A 26,785-nucleotide genomic window follows, 5' to 3' on the forward strand; every position below is an offset into this window, starting at 1 on the left:
TTTACACCCGTGGAGAGCAGTCAAAATGCAAAAAGGGGGTGACAGTGTCACTTTAAGCAAATATGCCATTATCTGCATTCAAAAAGACTTTCCCCAGCCCCCCCCCCCCCCTCTCTCATCTCCCTCATTCAATGCTCATTATCAGGAAATCTCGACTCTTTTACATCAGTCGTGCCCTGTGTAATCTATGGAGGGGGCAGGGGGAAGGAGGCCGATTAGTCGGCAGCAGAGAGCAGAGGACAAAGCAGTACACAGTGGGAGCTGTGTGAAAGCCGGTATTCAGAGGTCAGAGAGGTCAGTTCTGACTTCAGAGGAGATAGCCCAGTGATGTAGCTGTAGCTTTGTTGTCCTGTTTTGGTGTCCCATCTCCCCCCCCCCCTCTCCATAAGAGAACCATGAAGACAGGGGGGAAAGCTTGAAACTGCTTTTTCAAGATAAAAATGCATTTTTTGGCTAAAAAACCCAATTACAAAGTTTCTTAAAATCACCTGTACTATTGATTTCTGCAAAAAAAAAAAAAAAAAAGTAAACGACAGTGACACTTTAAGGAGGATCAGGGGGCATTACTGCACATTGGCCATGTGTTACAGAATATATACTGTATTTCTTTTATTAAAATTTTAAACATAAGAATAAATAAATAAAAAACATACCGTATCTTACCAGAACAAAACAATAAATAGGTAAATTAACAAAACAAAGTAAAACACACCATAACCTAAAACACCGGTCCATCTGCACACTCATTCTTCCATACAAACAATCCATATACCTATGTACAACATATACAATTTTAGCTAACTATGACAAAATAATAAACTATATACACAACACAGCTATATACACTACTATATACAATACACTTATATAAATAAGTAAATGTGAACTCCCTGGTCCAATTGCACTGTGCACAACCTCATACCACAGAAACAATTCTACACAAACCAACTGTAAGGCCCTAATGTGCTGTACTTTATTACCTTTGTATATCACAGTTATTGGGCGTTAATGGACTTATGGAGTGGGCCTACCCCTGATGTAAAAAGATGGTGGCACCAACACAGTTCTCCATGTATTATGGACAATCAGTAGTTCGCCAGAGGGTCTCAACCAGCCACCTTCCCTGATATTTTCCCGAAGTGGGAACATAGCTTAAAGGGTAACTGTCATGTTTTTTTTTTTATTGCAGAAATCAGTAGTATTAGCGATTTTAAGAAACTCTGTATTAGGTTTCATCAGCCAAAAAAGCCTCTTTCTTTACTCAAGAAGCAATCTCCCAGCCTCCCCCCCCCTGACTTCTTATCTGTGCATTATCAGGCAAACACGTCTTCATTACAGAGAAGCCAGTGAAGATGGGCTCTGCTCTCTTCATTCTATCCTTATGGAGGGGGGAGGGGCTGAGGGAGATGAGGGAGCAGGAAGAGGTGACATGAAGGTCAGCTGTTTGTAGACTCTCTGGGCACCTAAAACGCTAAATTCAGGTGTCAGAAAGGTCAGTGCTTATCTATGAACTTACTGAGAGAAGATTGCAGGGGGTTGTGCTGTGCAGAAATCCTCCGTGCTCAGTCACTCCTTACAGCCCCTCCCCTCTCCATAGCCACATAATGGAGACAGAAATCCTGCTTCTTTTGAAGTCAGGGGGGAGGCTGGGAGATTGCTTTTTCAGTCCAGATGGAAACTCTTTTAGTACATAAAACCTATTACAGAGTTTCTTAAAATCGCTTGTACTATTGATATTTAATGTTTTCAGAAAAATGACCCTGAAATGACAGTTACGCTTTAAGTTGTAAATTACAGAGGCTATGGACAGGGAGGCCCTGTAATTGAGTGTTTTCCCGGCTGGCACGATGTATCAATATCATATCGGGAATGAAAAACTGTTTGAATCTCCGCAGCACTGTAGTGAAAGAACCGCGTGGCTTTGTGCCTCAGAGATTCAAACAGTTTCCCTGCTTCCTGCATGATAATGATTCATCATTAGAGATGAGCGAACCTGGAGCATGCTCGAGTCGATCCGAACCCGAACTTTCGGCATTTGATTAGCGATGGCTGCTGAACTTGGATAAAGCCCTAAGGCTATGTGGAAATCATGGATATAGTCATTGGCTGTATCCATGTTTTCCAGACAACCTTAGAGCTTTATCCAAGTTCAGCAGCCCCAGCTAATCAAATACTGAACGTTCGGATAGACTCGAACCCGAACCCGGTTCGCTCATCTCTGTTCATCATGCCAGGCGGGAAGACACTCAATTACAGGGCTTCCCTGTCCATAGCCTCCATAATATACGGGACATGGGAATAAGCCCTAACAGTATTCTCGTTGATAAAACAACCCCTATAGCTTAAAGAGGTTGTCCAGCGAAAATCTTTTTCTTTCAAATCAACTGGTGTCAGAAAGTTATATAGGTTTGTAATTTACTTCTATTTGAAAATTTAAATTTTTCCTATACTTAGCCGATGCTGTATGTCCTGCAAGAAATGTTGTTTTCTTTTCGGCCCGACACAGTGCTCTCTGCTGACATCTCTGTCCATGACAGGAACTGTCCAGAGCTGTAACAAATCCCCACAGAAAACATCTCTTGCTCTGGACAGTTCCTGTCTTGGACAAAGGTGGCAGCAGAGAGCACTGTGTCAGACTGAAATAGAACAACACTTCCTGCAGGGCATACAGCACCGGTTAAGTATGGGAAGACTTGATATTTTCAAATAGAAGTAAATTACAAATCTATATAAATTTCTGATACCAGTTGATTTAAAAGAAAAAGATTTTCGCTGGATAACCCCTTTAATACCAAAATTGCTACGTTACAGGAGAGACGTTTGTGCCATATGTTGTATTATTATTACATTTCATACATCTAATCTTACCAAAAAACACTGTAGGAAACTTTTCTGTGTATACCCCATACAGTATAGCAGTAGACGACGCCAAATTACTTTATCATCATATTGTGATTATACTTTTTGGAAATAGGTTTTTCTGGACATAATGCAATTTGTGTTTGTCAGTTTTCCTTTAAAAATAGATTTTATTCCTGTCTTGACAAATTAAACTATTCTGTCCACAGAATAAAGACAATAAATGATGCCTGACCTCGGAATTACTTTACAAGGAATTTGCTGCCACCTAGTGGGCAGTATAATAAATACATTATAATCTGTCAGGCTGAAGGCCGGTGAGAAGGGAAGCAAATAAATGATATTCCCTCTTGTACTAGAAAACAGTTCCCCCTCCTCCAAATGCTTCAGATCTGTGTTCAGTCCCATTGACAATGCATTTCTTCACCGACTGATTGTTTGGGAGAATAAACATAGGTACATATGGTAAAATTGATTCATCAGGTTCAAAGTGTCACTGTCATTTAAATTTCTTTTGCAGAAATCAATAGAACAGGCGATTTTAAGAAACTTTGTAATTGGGTTTATTAGCCGAAAAATAATTTTTTATCAGGAAAAAGCAGCTTGAAGCTCTCCTGTCTTCTGTCTCCTGTCCCTGTCTTCATGGTTTTCTTATGGAGAGGGGAGGGGTGGAGGGAGATGAGGCACCAAAACAGGACAACAAAGAGTTAATTTACAGCTACATCACCGGGCTATCTCCTCTGAAGTCAGCACTGACCTCTTTGATCTCTGAATACCAACTTTCACACAGGTCCCACTGTGTAATCCTTTGTTCTTTGCTCTCTGCTGCCAACTAATCTCCCTCCTCCCCCCTCCCCTCTCCATAGGTTACACATGGCTCAACTCATGTAAAAGAGTCACTTCAAGCTTTGTTTTGCTTTGGTTATTTCTGTGATTGACAGATCTTCCAGCCAGTCAGTTTCCTTTTTGTCAGCTCTGGAACCAGGAGGTCGCTCCAATGGGATTCTGGACCAGGATCCTGGTTCCCTATAAGTTCATAGCTACCCTGTCTTGCATTCCAGCTCTCCTACATCTCTGGTTTGCTGTCCCTATTGCCTTGTATTCTGCCTGCAGCCTGCCCTGACTATTTTCCTGACCTCTGACCACTGTTCTGTTTTGTGATTCTGTATCTTTGCTTTCCGCCTGTTATTACCCGGACTGTCGACCTTTCCTTATTGTGTTTTCTTTTTCTTGTCTAGTTCAGTTTTATACCTACCCAATGCAGTAACTGTCGCCCAGGTAACCGCTGCCACCTAGGGCAGATTGTGGTTTGTAGGCAGGGACAGGGGGTACAGTAGGTTCCTGCCTAGGGTACACCTATCCGTTTCTGTCTTTTTCCTGTACTCCACGATTGTCTCTAATACAGGAATGGAAAAATAAAAGACCAGATGCCTCATAAGATACCTTTGGTATGATGTGGAGCTGCTCACCCATTTGCCTCTTGGGCTTTCTGCATATCACCCCTGACAGGCATGTGAGGGTACCGTTGCCAGTGTAGTCTGCAGGGTGCTGTACTGGTGTGGCTGAGGAACCAAAACTGGTGTACTGGTGTGACTGCCAAAGCTGGTAGTACACACACAGGATACTGCCAAGTAGGGTCCCCTATAAACAAATGTAATTCAAAAAAACTTGATACTGAAGGAATAGCCACAATAGCCAATAAAACTTGACTTATTTCTTTATTTTGGCTATTGTGGTTATTCCTTCAGACAGCGCTGGGAAATAGTTCCAACTTTTTTTCTTTTGTTTTTACATTTTACAATCAGGGAGGCTAAACTGTCATCAAATCCATTATAGCTGTGTAACAGGAGTGTAATCATCACTGCTAACTTAAATGGGAGTTTCTGCCTCTGGCTGTGAAGGTTTTCTGTGCAACAGTCCATGTAGCTTGATCATATAAGAGCTTCTCGCTGGGATTGGTGACCCTCCATTGAGAGGACATGACCCATGTGGAGGAAACGATTCAATGAATTTTCGGATGGAAACAATTTTTTATTGGCTAATGATTACTGGCTGACTAACTTCATAAAGATTTTTTTTATTTTTTTTTAAATTGCTTGTCACCACAGCAATTTTATTGATTCCCCCCCCCCCCCCCACCCCCCCCCCCCCCCCCCGCCACACACACACCTTTCACTCCTTTAAAAGAGCCATATGGGGACTTAATATTTTGCATGACAAGTTTTAAATGTTGGTATGCTGCAACGTCAGAGGAGGAACAGTGAGCCCAAATCTGAACACAGCCTTCTGCCCCTGCCTACTTAACATGCTGCCCTACGTAGGAGACCCCGACTGAGAGATGGTCCCATCACTAGTAAGTGCTGGAGCAGGCAGGGAAGGATGGTGAACAATCCACGCTAAAACCACTGGGAACAGATAAGCCACAAATCAGAAACAGAGAGGAGTCAACAAGAGAGTAACAAGTCAAAGGGTCAAAACCCAGAGAACAATAACAGCACAAAGTTTAAGTGTAAGTACACAGAAATCACTCCTGTTCTGTCTTCACCAGCACAGGGCAGAGGAAGTGTTCAACACTGGAGCGCAGAGAGGTAAGTTCCTGACACGTGCTTCATTTTTCCATGTAATTATTATTATTTCTTTTTAAAGCACCCTTGATTCTAGAGCGCTATACAGGCAATGGTGGGTGACAAACAAAATATTACAGAATCAAAACACATTACATAAGTAAGGGAAATGGAAGACTGATACATAGGGATAAAGGACCCTGCTTGCGAGGGCTTACAATCAAGTAAGAGGAGGGAGACAGAAGGAAGGGCAGCTAGTCAAAGTGTGGGGCAGAGCTATTGTAGGTTGTAGCCTAGTTTAAAGAGTTTTGATTTCAGGTTACTGTTAAAGGTCTTAATGGTGGATGAGAGACGGATGTGTCAGGGTAGTGAGTTCGAGATTATGGGGGAGGCTCAAGTAAAATCTTGGAGGCGGTTGTGTGAGGTATGAACAAGGGGGGAGCGCAAAAGAGGTCACTGGAGGATCGGAGGTTGAGTAAGGGACGGTAGCGGGATATCAGGTCACAGATATACGGAAGGGACAGGTTGAGGACGGCCTTGCAAAAAATAGAAACAAGGAAGATACAGCTCACCATGTAAAAGTGATCCCACAGCAATAGGTTATCCAGATGGGGGGTGCACAAGCATTGGCCAGACGCTGCAAGCAGGAGGTAGCTACAGTACAAGGTGAGGAGGCCAGCACTCCAGGACGTTGGCAGATAAAATATAACTTTTATTTGTACATCTAAAAACTAAGGTGCATCATGATAAGAGCTACACATTGGTCCTGATTTGGTGCAGCCTCGTGAAATGTGTAGGTATTATCATGACGCACCTTGGTTTTTAGATGTACTGTGGATAGCCTTGTATGTCCTGGTCAACAATTTAAAATGAATACATTGGGCAATGGAGAGCCACTGAATAGGATTAACAAAGGGGAGCAGCAGAGAAGGAGCGAAGGGAGACGTGAATAAGTTGGGCATCAGACTTAAAGCTACTCTACCCACAATCTGCCCCCTCCTTACCGCTTTTACCTTCGGATAGCTGCTTTTAATCCGAGATCCGTCCTGGGGTCCATGCGGTAGGTGATGCAGTTATTGTCCTAAAAAAATACTTTTAAACTTGCAACCCTGTGTCAAATTGGTGTGCCCTAGAGTGTCTGTGTCAAGGCTTGCACCGCCTCTCCGTCTCTCCTTCCCGCCCTCTTCACCATTAGGAATGCCCCTAGGCAGGTTTTTTCTATTCATCACTTGTCTGAAAACTGCACAGGTGCCGTAACGATCCAGCCCATGTGCCGTGCTCACACGGGTGATGAATAGGAGAATACCTGCCTGGGGGATTCTTAATGATAAAGAGGGCGGGGAGGAGGGATGGAGGGCTGGTGCAAGTCTAATGCACAGACACTCTAGGCCATGCCAATTTGACACAGGGATGTAAGTTTAAAAGTTGTTTTTTAGGACAATAACTGCATCACCTGCCGAGCGGACCCCAGGACAGATCTTGGATTAAAAGCAGCTATAAGAAGGTACAAGCAGTTTGTGGGAGGCAGATTGTGGGTACAGAGTCGCTTTAATGTACTGAATTGCAACAGCACAAAAAAAAGTATTTGTTGAGTGAAACTGGAAAAAATATTGTGGGGCATAAATTAATTTTGGTTCGTTTTACTACTATAAAAAAGCTAGAAAAATATTTAAAAAATACCTTTTATCTTTCTGTCTGTGGAGATTTTTTTTCCCTTCAAACTGAGTTATTTTATGTTAAAATTTTGGAGTAAATGGGACTATTTATTCCATAGTTCAGTAAAATAAAATCTATAACAGGAATGGATGCAGACGATCTACATTGAACACATCATTCAGATTAATGTCAAGAAATCCATGTTTTGCTTTTGTGCAATCCGATACAAATCAGTGAAAGCCACAGAGGGGATTAAAGGAAAAATGTGTTTTAGATAAGCTGCAGATTGATCTTTTTCTTTTTGGGAACTATTTTTTTTTCCCCCTTAGCTAATACATTGCCTGTTGCAGTCATTTGGGTTCATTTCTAATCATATGGGCTAGGAATTCATGAGTTCCACTCTCACAGTAAATGATTTTATTTAAGTACTATGAACAGCCAAATTGACTTTACCTTCTTCTCTTCCTGTAATACGATTACTTCGTGATACCGTGGAATGAATGGCTCATATTTCTTCTTGTCTTCCTTCTTGGAGTTGACATTCTCATAATGCAGTGCACTTTCCCTTTAGAAAGTTCAAAGAAAGATTTATGAGTCTGCAGTTCAGATTGAGCAGACATCCAAACAAGAGCAGAGAAAGCCTTTCCCCTTTATGTTTACAGTCTCTAATAAGGGCCAAATCACTCACTAATGGAGGCATCTGCACTTACAGTGAAAGATATAGCCATTTAGATCTACTGGAAATGGATGTGGCTCATATCCTATTTGAATTAGACTAGAAACTTAAAGGGGAACTCTGCTTACAAAATAGATCCTTTATATCTATAACTAAATGTGTGTTGATGTTATGACAGTCGTAGAATTCTTCATATTTCACCTTTTTGCATACACAACTTTTAAGACTAATGTAAGCGAAGTTGTACATAATAGACAACTTTATGCTGCATAATTTTATTAACATCATATAATGGGACTAGAGAGCTTATCATAGCAAGTAACTGTTCATACTGACACCTTAGGCTATGTTCACACATTTATACTTATAATCCCACCTGGACATATAATGACAATTCAATATATATCCCCAAACGGTATCAGTCCAGATAAACCTCAAAACATTAACACCTCTACATAAACCTGTATACTGAAAAAACACTGAGGCTAGTTCCCATAAAAACCATATACTTTATTAGTAAAATAATACACAAACACTAAAAAACAACAAAGAAACAGACCAGGATGAAAAGTGGCAGTGTGCAAAAAATGGCATGTATTAAAAAAGATGACATATACAAAACATATACATAAAGTCTCATAATATTGTGTATGGTTAACTACCTATCTCACTGCGCCCCTACAAGGAGTCTTAGTACCGGTCTCCCAATACACATATATGATCTCAAAAAAACACATTTATGGTGCGTTCACACCTACAGGATCTGCAGCTGATTATCTGCAGCAGATTTCAGTTAAATAACTGAACACAGCATCAGATTTGATGCTGTGTTCAGTTATTTAACTGAAATCTGCTGCAGAAAATCAGCTGCAGATCCTGTAGGTGTGAACGCACCCTAACAGAACTCACCCATTGTGATGTAAACTTATGCCACCGCCACCAGATCCCCCTAACGCACGTTTTCGCGTCTATCGCTTTGTCAGGAGGGCGTATGTTCACACATTGTATGATACCGGCCGTTCCGTGATCTAACGGGCGATGTCAGATAAGACCATCCCAGCCGATACTGCAGTACCGGCTGGATGATCTTTAGCACCACTGAGTTCTGATGCTGACGCATCAGTACTCCCCACTGCACACAATGGAGCGTGCGGCCGGAGCCGGAGTTTTTTTCAGTTTTTTTGCGGTGCCGCTAGAGATCCCAGCCGGAGCGTATACTATGTGTTTACGCTCCGGCCGGGTAACATATTAATCACGTCCGTTGCTGCAATCATCAACAACGGCCGTACTTTTACAAAAATATACAGTGTGTGAACATCGAGCGGTTGTCACTTCCCATTCCTTGTTAAAGTAAAGCATGGATTACTTGCCTACTCAGGAGTAAGAAATATGTTGAAATATACTCTGATAGTAAATCATTTCATTTTATTTTTGTAGGTTAGTATTAGAGAAACCTTAATGTTTTTAATAATCTTTGGACATGAAATAGCAAGTCTCATGGACATAGACACAATAGTCTGGAGCAGAGACTATTTACAACGTAGAGGTTTCTATTCATGCCCTGTGACCTGTGCCGAGGTTACTGGTTGGGGAGAGGGGGGTCTCTGTCCAGCATGTATTGTGAATGTCCTGATCCTTTATTATCAATTTACTGGTGTCCCCTTTCACAGTGTTCCTGACTGTGATCATAAGGAGGAAAGGGATGAAAAATTACCAGTACAGAACATAAAGTCACAGCTTATTGGGAGGCTTGGCGACCAGAATGAAAACTGAAAGATTACATTTATAATACAGAAAGTAAAATTTGAAAAACAAAAAGAAATCACCAAAAATTTTGAAAAACATTTAACAAAAAAATCTCGATTTGAACAGGTCTCATGGCACATTAAGGCTACGTTCACACAACATAAATTTTCTATTCATCACGACCAGTACTCGCGACTGAGTAAATGTGGCGGAATTCTGCGGCGGAACTCTACGCCACGGAATCCCGCTTGCCTCAGTGTGCCATAGCCTGTCTATGAGAGGGCTCAGCCGCCTCCGCTCCAGCCGCTCTCCGCGCAAAAAATTGACGAGTCAATTCTTTGCACGGAGAGCAGCAGGAGCGGAGGTGCCACATTTACTCAGTGTGAACATACCCGAACATAATAACATTTGTCCTCCAAGATGTTTTAAAGTGATATCAGAAGCTGCCTATATAGGAACCTTTCTATAAGTCACAGCGGTCAGCTTCCACTGTGTTAGACCCCGGCAATGTATGAATTACACAAATAGCCATTTGTGTGAATGATTGACATATTACTCCACAAATCCAGAAGCTGCTTCTTTTGGTAACAACAGCTGATCATCTGAAGTATGTTGATCAGTTTACCAAACTGGAATAAAACAGTAAGTATCTTCAAGGTATTGAACCACGAACAACATGTACTTGTTATCTAGCCACAGAATTTTGGATAAATGTAGGACCAACTGTTTTAGTTGACAATTATGTGGTTTTGCTATGAATTTCTTCTCCCATGTGTCGGGTCATCATCAACAATACTAGAACCCATGGACTGACTTATCAGGCTAAAAGGACATAACAAAGCGTTAGAATCGCAGAAGAGGGACCTGTACGCTTTACGTTTTTTTTTCTATGCTGTGATTACCCATGTCTCATCTTCTCAACGTAAAAGGGACTTAGTCAGACTTAGACGGATTTGGAAATTATTTATTTTGCATCTTCAGAAATGTAAAAGAATAATCAGGATTTGTGATGATCTCATGAAGCGTCTAAAAAGTCCTCACTGCTGCTTTATTCTCCTTTAAATCATCCGTCTTACAGAGAGCTGCATTTACAAGAATTATGATGGCGCTCAGCTACAGGGCGCTATTCATACTGCATATCAAACTGCTTTTCAGAACACTTTTCCATTGTTTTACAAACAGGCAGACATTCATCATATTCAGCAAGTTGGGGTTACTACATGAATGAAACATTACTTAAATATAGTTCTTATCCTTCCTTTTTTTAGTTTTGCCAACACATCTTATAGTATAACATTGTCCTGTGAAATGACCAGATATCATATGATCTAATTTAAAGGGGTTATTCAGCAAAAATCTTTTTATTTAAAAAAAAAACTGGTTTCAGAAAGTTATACAGATTTGTAATTTACTTCTAAAAATCTCCAGTACTTATCAGCTGCTGTATGCCATGCAGGAAATGCTGTTTTCTTTTCAGTCTGACACCTCTGTCCGAGACAGGAACTCTCCAGAGCATCAGCAAAATCCCATAGAAAACCTCTCCTGCTCTAGACAGTTCCTGACATGGACAGAGATGTAAGCAGAGAGCACTGTGTTAGACTGAAAAGAAAACAACATTTCCTGCAGGACTGGGAATGGGAAGACTTAAGATTTTTAAATAGAAGTAGGGATGGTCCGAACCAGGTTCGGTTCGGGTTCGTACGAACCCGAACCCTCGGTAATGATTCCCGCTGTCTGCCCGCTCCGAGGAGCGGGCGGATCCAGCGGGAGGACCACCTGGAAAACTGGGATACAGCCATAGCCATAGGCTGTATCCCAGTTTTCCAGGCTTTACTCCCGCTGGATCCGCCCGCTCCACGGAGCGGGCAGACAGCGGGAATCTGCTGCCGAGCGTTCGGGTTCATACCAACCTCGGCAGGTTTGGACCATCCCTAAATAGAAGTAAATTACAAATCTATATAACTTTCTGACACCAGTTGATTTGAAAGAAAAATATTTTTGCTGGAGTACCCCTTTAATTAGATCCACCACTGATGATGTGGACATTCTATGTTAACAGTGGTGGTTTTTAACAACAAATAACTGCTGTTATTTTAAAACAATGTCTGTTAGTCCTATAATAACTGCCGTCATTTAACAACAAATAATGGCTGTCATTTTTACGGTGTGTGAACATAGCCTAAATCTGAAACCCCCTTCTGATGGCTCGCACAAAAACTGTTTGATTTTCTAGGCTTGACTTATGGTTTCCAATTACACTTGTAGTTCACAATGGATCCCTTGTGCCATTCATCTAATCTGAAGATCTGTCCATGCGGAGGTTCGATTCTGTTTATCTCTTACTGTCATCCCAGTTTGTTGCTGGTCTCCCAACCAATGGGAAACTCAACGTTGAACAGAGGTGACATCTCTGCCTATGGGTGTAGAGAACCACCAGAGTGATAAATCAAGGTCTCGCTCGGTTCTCTTAGGATTCTGTCTCTCTCAGTTTGGGAAAAGTGGCGATAATTGGCACATTGACAAATAGAAGACTCTGCACAATCACACCGTAATGTCATCTAATTACTAAGGTTTAATGTGGCTGAAAACATTTGCTTTCCCTCTGGCTTTTATACCATTGAAGCCCCTTCCACACACCACAGATTGGGGCTAGCTGCTTGAAAATTTGATCATTTGCAGATCTTAGCAACATCTGCTACTTTGTATAACCTTCCGGCTTATCCTTCTTGGTTATACAATTTTAATGTTAAGGGGGGAGATTTATCAAACATGGTGTAAAGTGAAACTGGCTCAGTTGCCCCTAGCAACCAATCAGATTCCACCTTTCATTTTCCAAAGAGTCTGTGAGGAATGAAAGGTGGAATCTGATTGGTTGCTAGGGGCAACTGAGCCAGTTTCACTTTACACCATATTTGATAAATCTCCCCCAAGGAGTGTATTTAAGATTAGCCAATAATCCCTACTATTTAGAATATCCAGTCCCACTATTGTCCTATTAAAGGATTTTCTTGTAAATGAGGCTAAGACATACAATGGCCAACCCTAACCAAGATTATGGTTAGTCTGTCCATAAGATGGCTAACATGGAGGAGCATGTGACCAGGGCTTTTCCATGTCGGCCATCTTATGGACAGACCCACCACAGAGCAGGGCAGCACAGCCTGGAGGATGGAAGTCTGATTTTAGCTTTATGAGGTACACAGGGAGCTGCTGTTGGTAAGTGCAGTGAGTACACTTACTAATACTCTTTATTGAACAATTTTACTATAAAGTGGCCAACCCCTTTAAAGAGGACCTGTCACGCCGGCTGCCGAGGTGAAGCCGCCCGACCCCCAGTGGAGCCCTTTATACTTATCCCCCTCTCGAAGTCCCGGTCCTCATCCCGCCACTGACAAATCCCCATCGGAAGCCGTGCGCACGCTCACCAGAGATGAGTCCGACGCCCATAGAGAATGACTGCTCCAGTCATTCTCTATGGGCGTCGGACTCATCTCTGGTTGAGCGCATGCACGGCTTCCGACGGGGATTTCTTGGCGGCGGGACAGGGACCGGGACTTTGAGGAAGTGGTAAGTATAAGGGGCTCCACCAGGGGGTCGGGCGGGCTTCACCCTGGCAGCCGGGATGGCAGGTCCCTTTTAATTAGCCAAATTCTCTCTTTTTTTTCCTGAATTTAGTTTCTAGTTTGTTAAGATTCAGATTTTGTAATTTAAATGTCTACGTAAAACACTACAAGGTTTTGGTTTGTGACCATTGTTCTATTGCTGAATCCCTACTAACCTCATCATAACTGATTCTCTGGCTTCCACAGCAGTACACGATCCCTGGGCACAGCTTGGCTTCAATTTCTGGCTCTAGTCCCTTACTACAGTTCTTTTATGAAGGCTATATTATCCATTATGCATTATATGAAAACCGGTTTTGACAGTTCCTATTACAACACTATAGCAGTTAAATGCTAGAATGTAATTCACAATGCAATAAAATCTGCCAGTGCTACAAGCTGGAGCATAAATACCCATCTAAACGTCTCCTCGGCAAATCAAAAATGCTTTGGATTTGTTATTGTGTAAGCACAATAATAAGTGGCATGTAAGAGTTAATGAAAAGCTTAGAAAAAATGCCATACTTACTGATCTATGTCATATTCCCCTGGGCCGGGTCCATCATGGTTTTCAAATTCAGTGCGCTTCCCTGAATACTTTGCAAAGTGCACACCTCTGTATTTCTGTGTTGCATATGCCTCTGCCTAGTGGTAAAAAGGAAACAAAATATGAATCTTATTCTCTTTTATGAAATACAATGTTTAACATTTAAAAGCTCTGGGGAATGTGGCTGAATGCAGACAGGGGAAGAAGCGCAGTGAGAGAGCTCCAACACCAGCGAGCATCCAGTGGCTCAAAGCAGACACAAGCGTGCATCTACAGATAAAACTGCTACACCTGCTGCTTACCCATAATCTGTATATAAAGCAGACATACTGTATTTTCTGGTGTATAAGATAACTGTGCGTATAAGACGTACCCAACTTTTCCAGTTAAAATACAGAGTTTGGGATATACTCGCCGTATAAGACGACCCCTCTTCCAATGCACACCAAATAAAAATTAAGAAAAAAACATCAGACAGCAGCGAGATCTGAGAGGCAGAGAAAGAGGTACAGTAATACCGGTAGGATTCACTCTTTCACCCGTCTGGCATCCAGTAAGACCCCTAACGATTTAAAGGGAATCTGTCAGCTACCGGGCCCTACCTAAGGTGCTGAAAGTGTGCTGTAGCTGGCAGTCCCCTAGTAAGCATGGTGCCTTTTGGTAATTTTCTGTGTAGTGGATTATGCACAATCTCACGTCTCCTAGTGTACTGAAGAGGCAAAGAGGAGCTCTGGCACACCTCTCCACTCCTTCCTCCTCGCTCTTCTTCATGAATAATCAATGCTGCCCGTCCTCCTGCTCACTCAGCTGTCAGCCAGTGTCTCTGATTGCAGATCAGTCCTCTGTAGGCAGGTTAAGTCTGAAAGAAACTATGTAGGGGCTGTGGTCTAGGGGTAACTCACCTCTCTAGTGACCTTCCAGCAGTTTGGTCTCTGGTTCAAATCCCCTGATGGATATAAAATTGAGTTCTTTGGATTTTTTTTCTTCTCCTTATTGTATCATTAAGTTAAGGCTATGTTCACATACAGTTTCAACAATTTCAACTGTTTTAAATCCACTCCTGGTTTTGATTGCAAATTGCTGACTAAAATACTAAACAAAAATACTGTGTGTGAACATAGCCTTAAAATGATACAATAATAAGAAAATAAATAAATACCTCTATTTCATTTCCATCAGGGGATTTGAATCAGAGAACAAACTGCTAGAAGGTCTCTAGACAGGTGAGTTAAGGCTAGACCACAAAGATTCAACACTATTTGAGTGTTTCTTTTAAATATAAACTGCCTACAGTGGACTGATCTGCAATCAGAGACACTGGCTGACAGCTGAGCAAGCAGGAGGCCAGACAGCATTGATTATTCATGAAGAAGATGGAGGAGTAAGGAGTGGAGAGGTGTGAAAGAGTATGGCACAAACAACTGCTCTTTTCCTCTTTAGTACAGTAGGAGACGTGAGATTGTGACTGGGTTAAAAAGTAGTCTTATATGCAGGAAAATTTAGTATATATCCCTGAGAGGGTATCTGATGATCCCCTTTGAGAAATTCTGAAAGACCTCTTTGTGTCTTTATTCCGTATGATTTCAGAAAGAGACCCAATAATAGATGTAAATAATATAAATAGATATAAATATATCTATCTATGTCTATCTATCATCTATCTATAGATATAAATAAACGAATATAAATCTTTTGTCTGTCATTATAAGAGAAGTCTTAATTTTTACCATTATAATGAACTACCAAAGATTGCACCAACTAAAGACCTTGCAGAACTTCTCAAACACATTTTCCAATGCCAATTTATCTTTTTCAGCTCAGGAAAGAATCTGCAACAGTTAACAGATGCACATTTGGAGGCATCGCATCATTTTTCCCGGTATCCCCCTACCTCCTCTATCCAGGGCCGCTCTTGTGATCCTTCAGTTTTGGAGAAATTTCAGTAATATGTAAATTAGCTCCTTTGGTGCTCCTTAGCCTCCCAGTGCACTGTTCGGCCCACCAGCCGCCTCCTATGTTCACACATACTAATGCATATTCGGGTATACCAGAAGACCGCTTGCTTATGCATTCTTGAGGAACGCTTCGTGTACACCAAACGAGCTCATTTGCATATTTTTACCAGATCAAACTTCTCAAAATGGCAGAACTTAGAAGAATTACAAGAGCAGCACTGTCTAGAGGAGTTAGGGGGCTATCGGCAAATGAGCCAACGACAAATAAGTCATATTATTATCAGTTACCTCCATAATTGTTTGGTTACAAAAATAAAACTGCGTAGCCTTTTCCTATATACTGTAAGAATCCAACACATTAAGATTTTACCTACATATAGCTTCTATTGATCTGTAGATAGGGTCAATGCACATTTATTGTAATTATAAGAACTAGAGACCAAGAGTATTTCCTTTTCCTAAGTGGTTTGACGAGAGCCTATTCTTTAAAAAGTGAGCACATTAAAAAAAATCTATGTCATCATACGATGGCTGAAATCGCTGCATTAAAATAATATAAATTGACTAGTACTTAACCGAGAAGCCCAAGCAATAGGCATTACTCAGGTAGAAAAAAAAAATCACATTTGTAATTGAATTAAATAGCCTTTTAAAAATACTGACGTGGACAGAAGAATAAATTGATGCTCTATTAATAACTCTAAATCATCACATACTTTGTGCCAAGAAGTGTTGACAATCTCCCCTTCAAGGTCACCGTCAGCTTGGTAAGTCATTACCAAATAAAATATGGCTTAATTGAAGCAAACTCAGCAAGGAGCTACATTATTTTAAGTGAACATTGTAATAGAACTTCAAGAAGAATTACTAATCGCCACTCCCGGTGACAACGAAATGGATGAAGAGGTGCTTTGCAACTTTTTCCTTTGACTTTCCACAATTAAATATGGAAATAGATTCAGCAAAGAATTAAAATTCTTGGAGTGCATTCATTTAGTCACTAATGGACTGTTTTCCAGTATGGCTGCACACAGGTAGTTCACAGTGTGTTTCCAGCACTACCTCATATGTCAGTGTCGAAACTATCAGCAGAAAGCAATTCCATGTCTTGCTAGGAAAATTGCCCTCTTTAGTAGCTGAGACGACTCTTATTATCCATTTCTTGCAAAATAACATATTTATATTCGAAAAGCATGTAAATGACTTTCTATTGATCCCCATTACATGTGTTTATATCTTTTTTTTATCAGGTCATTTTTCATAGAGGTCATTAAGCCCCCTATCATTTTAACCTCTTAGGCTGGGTTCACACTATGTTTTAGTAATCCGTGTTTTTCATCTTTTTTTTTAAACATTAAAAAACTGATACATTTGTGAGCATCCGTTTTGATCCGTTTTTCCATTGACTTCAATTATAAAAAAAAAAGGGGGGGGGCTTAAAACGCATTAATTTTTGTTTTTTGTTTTTTTCTTAATGTATGCAAAAATTCGGTCCTGTATGTTTTTGTGTACGTTAAAAAAATTGAAGTGTTTTAATCCGTTGTTTTTTTTTGTTTTTTTTTTATAATGGAACTATAATGGGAATAAAAGGACTTTATTCTCTACTCTGGTCTATTCTTCTACTCTAGCTCTATTTGTTTTAATACCACACACCCAAACTGTCACTGACCAGTTTACTGGGAGGGGAAGAGAACCCTCAAGATTACACATATATAAGATGAGAAATCATCCACTGGAGTCAATACAGAACAACAGAACCAGGATTTTTTTTTTTTTAAATAAGAAAATGAAGTAGCACTAGCTAAAAAAAAAAAAAAGAGAGAAAGAAATGAGAAAAAAAAGAGAATAAGTAAGGAATTAACTACATTTTACATGCATTGTAACAAAGCTAAAGCCTAATGAGCTAGTAAGCTAAATGGACTTGATTAGAAGTAACATGTAGTGAAACCAAAAGTATATAACCAAAATCCCCTCCAATCTTGCACACACTTTATGTTTTTCATTACGTCCTTTTTCCAATCTAATTACGCCATTCACTAATTCTAATAAATTCTGCCATACAGCATGTGAAGGATATCCAACAATCCCACATCAAGCTGCGTCTCCTAAAAGCATCAGCAGATATACAGTATCATAGGGTCTTTAATACAATAGCGAAAGCAGCACCATGTAAGGCTAGGTTCATACTGCGTTTAAAAATAGATCAGTTTTTTTTAACACAAAGTCTCAACACTACTTTTGTGTCCGTTAAAAAAAAACGGATCCATTTCAATCCGTTTTTTTTATAATGGAAGTCAATGGAAAAACGGATCAAAACGGATGCACACAAATGCATCGGTTTTTCATCCGTTTTATTATAAGGTCAGTTTTTATACACTCTATTGTAACACTCTTCTCCTGCAGGGCTCTAATAAGGAGTTTTAAAGGGAATCGATCATCACATATAGGTGTATAAAGCTGAAAATCCTTGCTACTACAGCTTCCTGCACTCAGTCCTATCACATGCTTTATCAGTTTGCCCGGGCCAGCTATTTGGCAAACACATCGTTTTCTTAGGTCCCATACTGTATGCAAATTAGGCTGGGTTCACATTGAGTTTTTGTGTACACCTATGTTGATCTGCTTTTACACTGACTTCCATTTTTAAAAAAAACGGATCAAAACGCATTCTTTTTTTAGCGTACATAACAACGTGGTCGACCAATCATTCTTTTTTAGTATAAAAAAAAAGTAAACAGATGCATTTTTATTCTTTTATTTTTTATAATGGAAGTCAATGGAAATACGGATCAAAATGGTTACACTCAAATGCATCCGTTTTTTCATCCGCTTTTTCTATTGAACGTATCTGTTAAATGGACAGCAAAAATCCTTGTGTGAACTAGCCTTATTTTTATCTGGCCATCAAGATGGTCTTTGTCTTCCAAGTAGTCATGGCTGGTGGGCTGTAATCCGCTGAAAGTACACTTCTATGCACAGTGCAGTTGTTCCCTGCATCACAGAGAGGCCGGCCCACTGAGTAAAAGAGGTGGAATTCCACGCAGAGCCCCTGCCACAGACTCCAGTCTGCCTCAGTATGTCAATGAGATGCCTCACGCGCCTCCGCTCTCTGCTCAAAGAACTGACATGTAAATTCTTTAAGAGGAGAGCAGAGGCACAGAAGGCATCACATTGACACATGAATGCAGTCAGAATTCCAGGTGGAGTCCGTAGCAGGTCTCAGCGTCGGCAGCACTGTGAATCATGCCCAGATAGGCCTAATTACAGTGGATTACAGCCCACCAGCCATGACTACTTGGAAGACAAGAACCGCCCTGATGTCTAGATGAAGAAAATTTACATAAGTAGTTGATAGTAAAAGAAGTTGCTTGCTCATACAAGACTACCAATACCTTACTTAAAAACATTACTGGCCACTATTCACTGTTGCTAACTTGCAGAATCTGTTGGCATTATACAAATAATAATAATAATTATTATTATTATTAGCTGCCTGGCAGTCTCATTTTTCCTGAAATAAGCTTGACAAGAAATTCCTTTCATCCCTCCATAAACTTAAACTACAAGCTACAAACTACAATCAAGTTGTTCCCAATCGTATTGCTAAAACAAAGTTATGCTAATTGACCTCAATTTTTAATCTTGAAATACATGCCAAATGGGTCAAATGTGGATTTCTGTCTATTTTGTACCGTATTTTTACTAAGGAAAAATACACCATGGGGAACATGATCTCAAAAGGAAAGCCATGATGCTAATTCTTATCAAATATGTAACATACTACAGTAAGTTAGTGTATTGACAGGAATGTGACTTTGCGCTTCTCGGTCAGTGTTGGATAACCGGAAAAGCGCTGAGCCTTTGGTTGTTTTTGGTTTTCAGTCATCTGTCTGAATGCTGTCTTAGCTTCCCAGCCACACCCGCATTGCCTGTTACACTCTGGCAGTGCGGAGACTACTCCTTCTTTAGGCCTGTCCAGCTGAGCTGGGTGCTGGGATCAGGGCTGATCTAATCAGCTGCCGGACCCAGTCCCTGATCTCAAGTAAATAGTAGCAGTCTTCTCATTTCCCTGCTGGCTATTGAGTTGGTTCATGCTAAGCGTTTCTTCTGTGCCTGCATCTTTACCTTGACTTTTGCTTGTTTATCCGCTTGTGTTGTCTGCCACCCGCCCTGACCTTGTTGCCTGTCCCCGGCTAATACTCTGCCTCACGTTTTTGTACCGCTGCTGCCCGCCGTTGCCGACCCGGATTGTTGACCTTGATTTATTGAGTTTTGTACGTCTGTCTCCGTTTTGTGTGTTTGCACTTTTAGTAGTGTAGGGACCGCCACCGTAGTTACCCACAGTTACATAGGACTGTCTTAAGGCAAGTAGGTAGGGCCAGTGGGTGGTACCAGTCAGGGCTCACTGTCTGTCTCTTACCTGCTTGTCCACAGTCTGACACGTATGTTCCCATTACTGAATATGTGCAGAAATTTCAAGTGGAGGCCACGCGGCAGACTCTTCCTGAAGTTACCCCTGTTCCATTTGACTCATGATATTCTGAAGCTCAATTCGCCATCAGCCCAAACAACTCACATGTTGATTGAGCTTCAGAATATTATTCAGTCAATGGGACAATCGGAACTTCAACTGGAGTACGCCGCGATGCCTCTGCTTGAAATTTCCGTGCATATTCTCTAGTGGGAACATAACGTATTTTCCGGTGTATAAGGCGACTGGGCGTATAAGACAATCCCTGACTTTTAAGAAGATTGTCAGGGGTTCGCCTTATACGCCACAAAATGTTAACCCCTGTCTCACCTGGGGCCCTTTCCTGGCCTCCGTGCGTCTACTGGCCTATTCCCGGCACAGACAGTGTGACATACACTGACTGCGCCGAGATCCCCAAAGCTTTTCCAAGCCGCTGAGCTCCTCATCAGAGAATCTCAGAAAAGTTCGGCTGCCAGGAGACATTCGGAAGAATGACAGAGGCTTCGGGTACTTCCATAGCTGCTGTCATTCTCCCGAAGCTCTCCGGGCAGCCGAGCGTCTCCAAGAAGATTTTTTGGGGGTCAAAAAGTCGTTGCCGGAAATACAGTACCCTTACGGAGAAAATATCATGGATGTATAAATATTACATAAATCCCCAAAAATCTAAATGCAACTTTAAACCTTTAAGACTTCAATATGTAATATGTAATATGGTACTAAGAACTTACTATTCTGATACAAGGTCCCAATATACATCCCCTTATAATGGACACACTTAAATTATAAATTAATAAAACATCAAAATGATGGATCTGTCATCTAATTCTTTGTTCTATTGTGTATGAGCGAGATATCTGACTCTGCCTCTCAATAGTAAATATAATACTCCATGTGGATATTCTTGTCAAAATAAAGAAAAAAGAATCAGCTTAGATCATATTCATGTTTATCACCTTTTCCAATGACACTCATACATAATTCAGAAGTGAAAATTAATACTGCGGGGTACATTACTCTCCAATTTGGCTTCTGGAGTCCTCACCGTAGGAGTTAGGAATACAAATGTTCATACTTTAAAATAATTTACTACTGAACCAGTTTAAAGGATAAAATGAATACATGCTGCTGGAAATGTTTAAGGGGTAAAAAACACAGCCTTGAAAAACTGCTACATTGATAGATAATTTGGAGACGCTTCCAGACTGTAATATCTCATGATGTAAATCAATAGCTTTCACCTTACACAGATATTTTACATTAGATTCAATGCGGTTTCTTTTAAAGGACCAAAGTGTACCATTGGTTGTGTAGTATGTGTATTGTATTACTTCATATACACCTTTTCGCCATGACATTAAAATCATTGAAGTAAATAACAGTGATTATCTTGTTACAATGGCACCTGTCAAGGGATAGGATATATCATAGGAACATAGAAGATTGTCAGCAGAAAAAGACCACTGGGTCCATCTAGTCAGCCCTTTTAGTATTTCCCTTCTTATTATCTTAGAATAGATACACAGTGGTACCTTTGTTTAAGAGTAACTTGGATTAAGAGCGTTTTGCAAGAAGAGCTCACAGTTTTTCAAAATTGTAACTTGGTTTAAGAGCATTGCTTTGGTTTAAGAGCTCCCTGTACTGGGTGGGAGCGTGAGTGGGGGAGGGGCATGGTCTGCATAAAGGGGTCTACAGCACTGTACTCTGACCCAGGAAGTCTCCCTCACCTTCCAAATCATAGCAGATGCACTTCAGGCTGGGGCTTACATCAGGGGACAGGACTGTGGGGGTAATTTCTCCATAGCTGTAACCCCTCTCTCCCTGGACAGAGAGCGCTGCATTTATGTGCCCACATCTGTCCTGCTCATTCCTTCATGCTCCCTACAGTCTCTGTCAGCCCTTATGTTTCCCATCCTCTCCATTCCTGATATAATATGCCTGCACTCACACTCAGCTATTCAAACTTCTGTATATAAAGTTTCTGTCTCTGCTGCACAGCTCTGTGATTCTCTCTTTCTGGTCCATACTGACCACACACACCTTCCCCATTGCTGTCATGTGACAACACAGACCTCTGACAGCAGCCCTGCTTCTCTATTCTATCATGTTGTACTATGTTACTGCATTATGGGGATCTGCACTTCCATCCTGTATCTACAAACTGCTGCTGTTTTTTAGGTTTATGCACTTACTACCAGGGCTGTGGAGTCGGTAAGCCGCAGCTCCGACTCCGACTCCTGAATTTTATCAGGAACGACTCTGACTCCTGAATTTTATCAGGACCGACTCCGACTCCTGCTCCTTCATAAATGGCCAGCCAGGTACCAGGGGAGTTTTTTCTCACACTGGCTCAGCAGCTTCTCCCTAATGTCCTACATGATCCTGGTGCAACTTCTGAGTGAATAATGGAATACTGTATATAAGGCAGATTCTCCTGTGTGTGCAGAGGATTCAGCAAGTCTCCAGGCTCCATGTCCTGAACAACTCAGAACTAGACTAGATGGAACAGGTGGTCTTTTCCTGCTGACAATCTTCTATGTTTCTAACTAAATGTTCACAATACACAAAGAAACACTGCCAAATCCCTGTGATACAGAGGGGTCAGCCATACTGATAGAGAGGGGTCACACATAGTGATGTTGAGGGTCACTGTGGGGGCACGCAATAGCATACACACACACACACAGCCTGCTGCAGCCATAGCACATGCACACACAGCCTGCTGCAGCCATGGCGCACACACACACACAAACACACAAACACACAGCCTACTGCAGCCATAGCATACACACACACACAGCCTGCTGCAGCCATAGCACACACACACACACACAGCTGCTGCCATAGAACACTGAAGAAAAACACACAATCTTCTCCCAGAAAGAAAACACCACAGGACAGAGGTTACTGCTTCACTACTTATGGCTTCTCCTTCTCTATATTACACAGGATATCTTCATATTACACTGCTGCTCATATACAATCATCCAGCATCCAGGAAGAGAACAGCACAGATCTCCCCCCACACAATGGACTCTTCCAGCTCAGAAACAAGCTGCCAAATAGTGGCTGACAACTTTTCCCTAACCGCCCTTATCTAATAGAGCCAGTGTCCTATTAGAATGTTGCTTATAAAATATAATGAAGAGCAAAACTTATAAAATTCATTTCAAAACTCAATTCTAAATTTTTAAAAGATTTTCTTAAAGCTGGAGTCGGAGTCGGTACATTTTTTTCCGACTCCGACTCCAGCCAAAACTAGCTCCGACTCCAACTCCGACTCCGACTTCAGCCAAAACTAGCTCTGACTCCAACTCCACAGCCCTGCTTACTACACATTATACACTACATGCTGATTGCTATACTACACAGTAACTTATAATATCACAGGTTCAGCTGTTTTTCATTGTTTGTTTCATCTGTTCTACATGTTATTCAGAATAAAAAAAATTATTATTTTGGGGTTGTGGAACCAATTGTCTGCATATCAGTGATTTCTTATGGGAAAATTTGCTTTGGTTTAAAGAGGATGTACCATCCGATACATCCTCTTTAACCTGACACAGGGATAGAACGGCGCCGTCACGGGCAAGCCGGTGCCGCGGTCCGTTTTTCGAACCACGGCCCGGATCCCGTGTACGGCGCCATTCTATCCACGGTTACCGGCCGGTGCTCAAGCACTGGAGGCCGGACGGCCCGCCCCCAGTGGGAGGGAATTCCCTCCCCTCTATGACGCGGCTCGTAATCCAAGGCACCACTCTATATATATTATATATATATATATATATATATATAGTGGCAAAGTGGCTTCATAAATTACAAGTTATTCATATAGAATGCAAATACACTGATAAATCTGCCAATACATGTGCACTTCCAATCTTTCACAATTACTAGCCAAAAAGCTTGCCAAAAATAACCGTTTTTGATGTGATATCCAAATAAAGGAAAGAAAAGGGTTTTTATGAAGATTAAAAAAGTGTGGGGGGGGGGGGGAATTAAATACGAATTAAACAGGAAATGTTAATATAGTCCTATAATACCCAACCCATGTCTGCCATCTAAACTGGACGCAGACATAAAAGACAAAATTTATGTTGTATTGTATTTAATCTTTGTAAGTGGCTTGAAGCTGCCAATGAATAAGCGGGACAGTTTATTAACATCCTTAGGCTTTATGAACAGCACAGAGACAAAGTGCAATGCCAGTCCCTATGGTCCCATATTATGTAGCTGCCAGTGCTCAGTATGACACTATATGGTTCCTCAGTACAAAATCATATTTACCGTTAGAAGCAATGTTACTTTTATATTATGGTTAGTATACAATTTTTTTAATAAAAATAGAATCAAATAAGAAGCATATTGATGCACAATATGAACCATAAGTTTCTATGGGTTTCCTTTTAAATATCCATTGCGATTATGCCATCCTCTGTGAATTATTTTTGCTCCTACTGCCCTCTGGGTGCAGCTCCTCACCTCTTTTGTCACTATCACACAGGGGTCACTGCAGTCTATCACGGCACACACTCAGTACAGCTGCAGTCTTTCTGCAGTCTAGACAACTTGCAGTCCCTCTCACTCAGTCTCTCAAATGTCCTTAAAGGAGAACTCCGGGGAGTCTAGTTAAAAACTCTGACTCCTTTGATGCAGTTTTCTGCAGGAGCTCTTGCTGTTCCTCTTCCTCTGTACTGCTATCAGAATACATTAGCCATTAGTCTTTGTGGTGCATGCTCAGAACATCCTACCTGTTTTTCCCACCTCCATAACACGACCTCTCCTGTCTATGCCCTGCCCTTCAACGTTTGCATCCTCAGTCTTTGCCCAAAAAATAAACTGAATGTGGGACAGTGGTCACATGATCTCTGTCTCCTTGGGGGACGGGGGGGGGGCAGCAGAGGGAGCAGGAGACAAAGACAAAGAAAACGGCGCATGAGCTGCTCTCTCTGTATCGACTCTGAACCCCCTCCCTTCCGAGACGGCTTATGTAAACAGTGTCCCTGGCTGGCTGAAAGGTCACCAGCCCAATTTGACCTCAGATTAGGCCTACTCGCATCACAGAGCTAAGACAGCCAGCCAAGGACATTGTTTACATGAGCCGTGTCGTACGGAAGGGGGGGGAGAGGGAGATCAGAGCGGAGGCGGAGTGAGCAATTCACACACAGTTTTCTGTGTCTTTAGCAGAAAGCAGCAGCTCAGAACTGGGGAAAGGAGACTGAAAAAACAATAACAAGTATGGAAGGAATTGTTAGTCTCCAGGAGAGGGGGGTGATTCAACATGTATTTTACCTAACTAGATAACCCTTTTTAATAAAGGAGTTGCCTGGAGAAATAAACATTTTTCTAGAACATGCCTAGAAAATCCTACTGAAGTAAACAGGATTAGCTCCAGTCTACTGTTCCTATGTTCATAGTACTTGCTGTAAAACATATTTGTAAATGCTGTTAAAAGCAGATCAAGAAAAGGTAACATTTCTAAAAATGACAATCAGAAAATAGAAACAGATTAGGAAACAAAACATGTTTTAGTATCTCTCTCTAATCGGTATATCTATTATATAATCTATAAAAGTGCTTCATTTAGGTTACATGTAGGGATGGTCCGAACCTGCCGAGGTTCGGGTTCGTATCAACCCGAACTCTTGGCAGCAGATTCCTGCTGTCTGCCCGCTCCGTGGAGCAGGCAGATACAGCAGGAGGAACGCCTGGAAAACTGGGATACAGCCTATGGCTATGGCTGTATCCCAATTTTCCAGGCGGTCCTCCCGCTGGATCCGCCCGCTCCACGGAGCGGGCAGACAGCGGCAATCATTACCGAGGGTTCGGGTTCGTACGAACCCGAACCGAACTCTGTTCGGACCATCCCTAGTCACATGTATACATTTCATAGAGGCAGATCAGACAGCTGTTGTATAACCCATAGGCCCCGTTCACACTGAGCAAGAACGTCGGAATCCCGCCGTGCTCAGTGTCCTGTTTTGAGTGAATGAGAGGGCGCGCTCCTCTGCTGCCACTGCTCTCTGCTCAGAGAAGTGACATGCCACTTCTTTGAGCGGAGAGCATCGGCAGCGTACGTTCTTGCTCAATGTGAACAGGGCCATAGAGTTAAAGTGTCACTGTTGTTATAACTTTCTTTCTAAAAGAACAGTAGATGTGATATAAAGCAAGTATGCAATACACATTAATTAATTAATTATTTATGTATTTGAAAACACAGCACCTCCTGTGTTCTGACAGTTCTTTTTTTTTTCTTCAAAGAGTCTAAAAACATTGTGTGTTTCCCAGGTCATCTGAGCACTCACAGAGAGAAGGCAGCCATGTGATTGATGGACATATTGAGCTGTGACTCTCTGTATCCTATGTTTAGTCTCTTTTTTTCAATCTTTTTCAAGTCTATAAATCTGCCTTCAGCTTTGTTTTTTAGCTTGATAACAAAAAAAATAATGACTGTATATTGCAAACTTGCTTTATTTCACATCTACTGTTGATTTAGATTTTGAAAGTAATATAGATAGTGACACTTTAAGGGGCTAATTCTGTCCACAGGCACCATGCACTCCTGGCCCAGGATGAGTGCTGTGACGTACCACCACTGTTTTTGCCCTGCAACGAATGATCAGTGGTAACTACAGATGAGCGAACCGGGTTCGGGTTCGAGTCGATCCGAACCCGAACGTTCGGCATTTGATTAGCTGGGGCTGCTGAACTT

General features: G+C 41.5%; 1 protein-coding gene across 5 annotated transcripts in view; it reads right to left on the reverse strand.

The window, feature by feature from the left end:
* STPG2 (sperm tail PG-rich repeat containing 2) overlaps positions 1-26,785 on the reverse strand; it is a 419,428-nt gene that overhangs the window by 345,373 nt on the left and 47,270 nt on the right. For all 5 annotated transcript variants that reach the window (XM_069978345.1, XM_069978347.1, XM_069978344.1 and 2 more), the window contains exons 6-7: positions 13,633-13,748; positions 7,533-7,644 (exon numbers count right to left, since the gene is read on the reverse strand). In XM_069978345.1, coding sequence (XP_069834446.1) covers positions 7,533-7,644; positions 13,633-13,748 — 228 coding nt within the window. The remainder of the gene's footprint in view (positions 1-7,532; positions 7,645-13,632; positions 13,749-26,785) is intronic.

This window comes from Dendropsophus ebraccatus, chromosome 7 (genome assembly GCF_027789765.1).
Source record: "Dendropsophus ebraccatus isolate aDenEbr1 chromosome 7, aDenEbr1.pat, whole genome shotgun sequence".
NCBI lineage: Eukaryota > Metazoa > Chordata > Amphibia > Anura > Hylidae > Dendropsophus > Dendropsophus ebraccatus.